Source organism: Mytilus galloprovincialis, chromosome 3 (genome assembly GCF_965363235.1).
Source record: "Mytilus galloprovincialis chromosome 3, xbMytGall1.hap1.1, whole genome shotgun sequence".
Taxonomy (NCBI): domain Eukaryota; kingdom Metazoa; phylum Mollusca; class Bivalvia; order Mytilida; family Mytilidae; genus Mytilus; species Mytilus galloprovincialis.
In genome coordinates, this window is record NC_134840.1 from 62,722,366 (window position 1) to 62,728,367 (window position 6,002).

The 6,002-nt window shown below is 31.3% G+C and overlaps 1 protein-coding gene across 1 annotated transcript; it reads left to right on the top strand.

Annotated features, from left to right (window-relative positions):
• The first annotated feature begins 1,814 nt into the window (after window positions 1-1,814).
• LOC143068594 (B9 domain-containing protein 2-like) lies at window positions 1,815-6,002 on the top strand. The gene is made up of 4 exons (XM_076242781.1): window positions 1,815-1,979; window positions 3,609-3,700; window positions 4,386-4,511; window positions 5,295-6,002. The coding sequence occupies exons 2-4, from the start codon at window positions 3,613-3,615 to the stop codon at window positions 5,606-5,608; spliced, it is 528 nt and encodes a 175-aa protein (XP_076098896.1). The 5' UTR covers window positions 1,815-1,979; window positions 3,609-3,612; the 3' UTR covers window positions 5,609-6,002.

Here is a 6,002-nt window from a genome sequence, read left to right on the forward strand (position 1 = left end):
AAGGTTAACTCAAGTTTTATAAAGACTTCTTTAGCAACAGACACAATCCGATTTTTTGGGAAAATTTTGTATACATTCTGTTGGCCTGAGCTGACAATGGCTGAGGTACAAATTATTCTTACACTAGGAAACTACAGTACATAGTGTTGTTATATGCAAATTCCTTTTATTGATTCTATTTGAATGAATTAATATAGTTATCATTAAAGACCCATCCAATAAACAGATTACCTGTAACAACAGATTATGACACCTGTTGTTACCATTGATTAGTTTGGGGTCTTAAACAAAGTCATAATAGTTATCAAAGGTACCAGGATTATAATTTAGTACGCCAGACACGCGTTTCGTCTACATAAGACTCATCAGTGACGCTCATATCAAAATATTTATAAAGCCAAACAAGTACAAAGTTGAAGAGCATTGAAGATTCAAAATTCCAAAAAGTTGTGCCAAATATATGGCTAAGGTAATCTATGCCTGGGATAAGAAAATCCTTAATTTTTTCGAAAAATTCAACGTTTTGTAAACAGGAAATTCATAAAAATGACCACATCATTGATATTCATGTTGACACCGAAGTGTTGACTACTGGGCTGGTGATATCCTCCGGGACGAAACATCCACCAGCAGTGGCATCGACCCATGAGTGGTGTAAATAGTTATCAAAGGTACCAGGATTATAATTTAGTACAGCAGACACGCGTTTCGTCAACATAAGACTCATCAGTGATGCTCATATCAAAATATTTATAAAGCCAAACAATTACAAAGTTGAAGAGCATTGAGGATTCAAAATTTCAAAAAGTTGTGCCAAATATGGCTAAGGTAATCTATGCCTGGGATAAGAAAATCCTTAGTTTTTCAAAAAATTCAAAGTTTTGTTAACAGGAAATTCATAAAAATGACCAGATCATTGATATTCATGTTGACACCGAAGTGTTGACTACTGGGCTGGTGATACCTTCCGGGACGAAATGTCCACCAGCATGGGAGATCTAACGAAACCCGCTTTGAGGTCACATGTGAGTGACCTCGTAGGTGTGTCTTTTTCGACCAATGAAATTGAGTCTTCCACGATCTTGAAAGTTTAACGTAAGGTAAAGGGATGTACATGTAACTCATTTTATTTACGACGAAATCGTCAGTCAAAATAATTCATAAACTTTTTTGATTGGCTTACTAATAGGTCATCAACTCATTTGCATGTCATTATAAATTTATAACTTTTAGTTCACTCACATGTGACCTCAAAGCCGGTTTCGTTAGATCTCCCACGCGACATATCAGAAAACGGGAGCGATGAGAGATCGGTTTTTAATTAGATTGATGGAAAAGTAGTTGTTGTATGATGTCAAAAGTTCAAGCGGAACAGATTCCAGGTTCATGCCAGACAGATTTCTAAAAATAAAGAATTTATCAATTATTATCATTATTGTTACATGTATTTAAAGCATTGGACAATGTGTTTTATTCCTTCTCCAGAACAGGAATTAGTTTTAGTCTTTAGACGTAAAATGCAAGAGCACACGTGTAAATTTATATGAGAGATTGATGATTGTTTATGAGGGAGATGCAGGATGTTGATTATTTATAAGCTAAATATGATAAGTTGTCATTATTTTGATAGAACTCACACATGTGCCAAATCAGCATTTGTTTACTAATTATTTTCGGATTTTATTATTTCATATTTTATTTTAACAAACGTTTAACAAAGGGTTTCATTTTAAATAGCAATTAATTATTCATCCAAGATCAATTTATTTTGATAAATACGATATATGCAAAATACGAAAATATCAAATTGTTAATGTCAACAAAAATGGTGGACAGGAATGAACATTAAACAATTTATTCTCTAGAAAATGAAATTTCCTGATATATAAGATATCAGAGAAGCCTAAATTAGAAAAGTTTTAACCATTTATTAACATAATAACTGAATTCAGCATTTTATCTACTTAAATTACTGCGTGGTAAGCAAAAAGAGAGTTTAAAGTGCCTTGGCCATGTTCAAACATGAATTTTCCTAGCGGGTTTTAATTACTTTTGATTTTTATATTCGAAAAGACGGATTGGGCATGTCAAATAAAATGGTTAGCCAATTTAACTATAAGATTCATTTAATTGCTTTCTTTCTGTTTGAAATATTTATCACAAAAGGAAAGAGACACCAGATGGTTAGAGATATGGTATCAGGTCCGTTCACGCCCAATACACTTTCGCACCCTACATGTTTGCACCTCGCAGGTTCGCACCCAAGGTCCGTTCGCACTCTACACGTTCGGGCCCAATTTTATAAATTCAAATTCCAGTTGAATAATTGGAAATTATGATTGTTGTTTTAAATTGCTTTGGTATAAATATTGAATGTATTTATTGCTTTGTATGAGTAAAACATTGAAGATTTTGAATGAAAAACACAAAAGATAATTGTTTTTGATAGCTTGGTCACTTTGATCTGAAACAATTAAACAATGAAATAAAGCAATACACTATTATAACCAAAACATGATAAAATTTATTCAAAACACAATAAAAAACGTAGTCAGAATCTCACTTAGTTGTTTTGAAACAAGTCAATGAAACAAAGTTATAGGAATACAGTAACAAAAACATGATTAAGAGTTATTCAACACAAAATAAAACGTTGACAGAATCCCACTTTATTTATAGAAAGGATTATATTTTTTTTTAACAATACACTATCCAAAACATGATTAAGATTTATTCAACACAAAAATAAAATGCTGTCTCACATTATTTTAAGACAATGACAAGAAGAATACTCTTACCAAAACTTGCATGATTACAAAAAAAACCAATTAAAATTGGGCGCGAACATGTAGGGTGCGAATAGACTTTGGGTGCGAACATGTAGGGTGCGAAAGTGAAAGGGACGAACATGAGTGGGTGCAAACGTGAATGTGCGCGAACGGATCCGGATTCTAGAGTTATAATTGAAAAATGTTGCAAACATTGTTTATAATATATATGTAAATACCAAAGAGAGAACTTTCTGTGTTATCCAATACTACATAATTCATAAAGCTATCATAGCTGACTATTTTATAGCTGACTATGCGATAGCTATGATAGCTGACCTTTTATAGCTGACTATGTGATATGGGCTTTGCTCATTGTTGAAGGCCGTACAGTGACCTATAGTTGTAAATGTCTGTGTCATTTTGGTCTTTTGTGGATATTTGTCTCATTGGCAATCATACCACATCTTCTTTTTTATATCACATGAATCCATTTAAAAATTTCCTTAAAGAAGAAGACTGCAATAATGACTTTGAGGCCACATCAATTTAATTCCTTGTTTGACAGACCTGGCCGCACCTATTTTATTCAAAACAGAAATAAATTTAAAAATTTATATTTCTGCTTCCCGCATCTGGAAATGTAATCCTGTCTGTTTTTTGGTAAATATTATAAAAAAGATATTAATCCTTAATTTAAAATTTGGAAATGTATTTGAGAGAATTCAATTGAATTACATATATATATATGTGAAATAAGTGAGTTTTAAATTGTGTAATTTTATTTTTTTCCTCCGACATAATTGAATCTTGTATAGAATAATTGATTTATTTTTACAGAATCATGGCAGAAGTACATATCATAGGACAGATTCTTGGTGCTGATGGATTTCCAGATCATAGTTTGTTTTGTAAATGGGGTATACATACAGGTGTGTTGAAATAGACTTATTAAACAACATATACATACATTTTTTTTTACTTATTTTGAATGAATTTTGATTATTTAGAAACTTTGACTAGTTCTATAGAATTATAAAGACTGTGAAATAGCAAGCAAACATAAAAAACATTCAAAATTAAACTTACTCGTAGTCTTCAGCAAAATTTTGAAGAAAATAATCTGTTTGAAGAAAATCTGATTAGAGAATTCGTTTTGTCTGTATATTAGCACTTTTTTAGTTTGTAATGATTGATAAATGCAGTGTAACCTGCCTTATCCGACACCTGAGTGTTCCAACATCCTGCTTTAACCGACACATTTTCATGGTCCCAATATGCCTAACCTTGCAAAGAAAAACCTGCCAGAGTATTCCGACACCCTGCTGAATCCGACATTTTTTTCTGGTCCTCCAGTATGTCAGATAATACAGGTTACACATTATTCAAATTCAGTAATTAAAATATTTTTCTTCACTGTTATTGACCTACATTGTATATATATATATCCATTAACAATGTGCATGATTAAATTTTTAACTTACATTCACCAATGAAGACCACAAAGTCAAAGTCCAGTGTTAGTTATTTGTTTTTATACTATAAGATATTTTTTTATGTAAAACTACATGTACTTCATAAATCAATTCATATTTATAATATATTTTGTATTATCAGGAGGAGCATGGAAAGCTTTGTCTGGTCTAAGAGAAGGACAAACACAAGTAGATAACCCACAAAATTATGATGAAGCATACTGGGCTCATCCAATAGATGTTCACTTTACAACCAAAGGTTTACAAGGTAATTTGTTCAATCAAAACAATATTAAATATTATACTTCAGTTCTTATCAAAATATCAGATTTTGATTGGTTTATACAAGGGAGATAATTGACTCTACCCAATTTCCAATAATCTATTACCCTTCATGGAGACGCTTTATCAAGTGTGTGTTTTATTCAGTATAGATGGTTGTTATGTACAAGACATCATAGTTTATTACTTAGAATTTAAATTAAAAAGACAGTAATAACAGAACTTTCAGAACAATCAGTATAATGAATTAAATAACAAATATATCTTAAAGTGTTATAGAGCAGATTGTAACCCCTAAAAAAGACATTGTCAACCTAGGCTATGACTCTATTGTCATAAATACCAAAAAACCTGAATGACAAAACAAATTAAAAATCCACTGAAGTGGATTGTGAGAATCCTGACATTGTACAGGCACATGAACATATGCCAGACTGAACTACTGTTTTATCTTAAGATTTACAAGTAAACCTCCCTTTTTAGCTTCTAACAGTTGAATGACAATGAGAGGATACTATGATAATAAGTACAAGAAAACAACTAGCCCTATACAATTCCTAAAAAAGATAGTAAAACACACAATAACACACAATAACAATAAACACAAAATATATAATAAACAATATTGCATCAAGGAATATTTTGATCTTATGAATTATTTTGTCAACTTGAACATAAATACTCCACGTAAAATATACAAGACATGACTCCTTAAACTTGTAAGTTTGATTGAAGATAAATCTTTCAATAAATTTTAAAACTTTTTCAGGTTGGCCAAAAATTCATTTTCAAGTTTGGCATCAGGATTCTTTTGGACGGAATGAACTATATGGATATGGATTTTGCCATGTGCCTACATCACCTGGTACCCATAAAATATCATGTCCAACATGGAGACCAGCAGGAACATTTAGGGAACAAGTTTCTCAATATTTTGTTGGTGGAGGACCACAGCTGAAGAATCCTGATCTGATTTACAGTGGAGCTGATAGATACAGACTAAATACAGTTGCCATGGGCAATGTTCACATGAATATAGGTGTTGTTCTTAGAAACTTTGACAAATATGGAATTGAATGTTGATTTTTGAAAAAAATTCAATTTATACATTATTTTTTAAATGATTCTAGAGGCATGACGCAAATTTTTTTATTTCAGAAATATTCAACAGCTCTTTCTGAATTTGTTTCATAGATTCATTTGGATAATTTGAACTTATTTGATACAAATGGTTTTTTAAGTCGGTACCAAATAAAATTGTCGTTCTACATGGCTTGTGATTGATTTGGCATATTAGCAAAATATCATCTAAATTTCAAACAATAATTAATTTGTGTCCATAAATTAAATGAAATACCCTTAGTATGCCTCTATTAATCACGCAGTTATATTATGGTAATTTGGTAAGAAAATTTTGATTGACCGAAGTTTCAAAAACAAACTATGGTTAACATTGAAAGGAATGGAGGGTCAATGT

Bases quoted from the DNA above. Each gene is read 5' to 3' on its own strand.
- LOC143068594 (XM_076242781.1), top strand. From the start codon at position 3,613: ATGGCAGAAGTACATATCATAGGACAGATTCTTGGTGCTGATGGATTT. The intron at 3,701-4,385 runs GTGTGTTGAAAT...TTGTATTATCAG, and splicing joins TAAATGGGGTATACATACAG to GAGGAGCATGGAAAGCTTTG. The intron at 4,512-5,294 runs GTAATTTGTTCA...AAACTTTTTCAG, and splicing joins TACAACCAAAGGTTTACAAG to GTTGGCCAAAAATTCATTTT.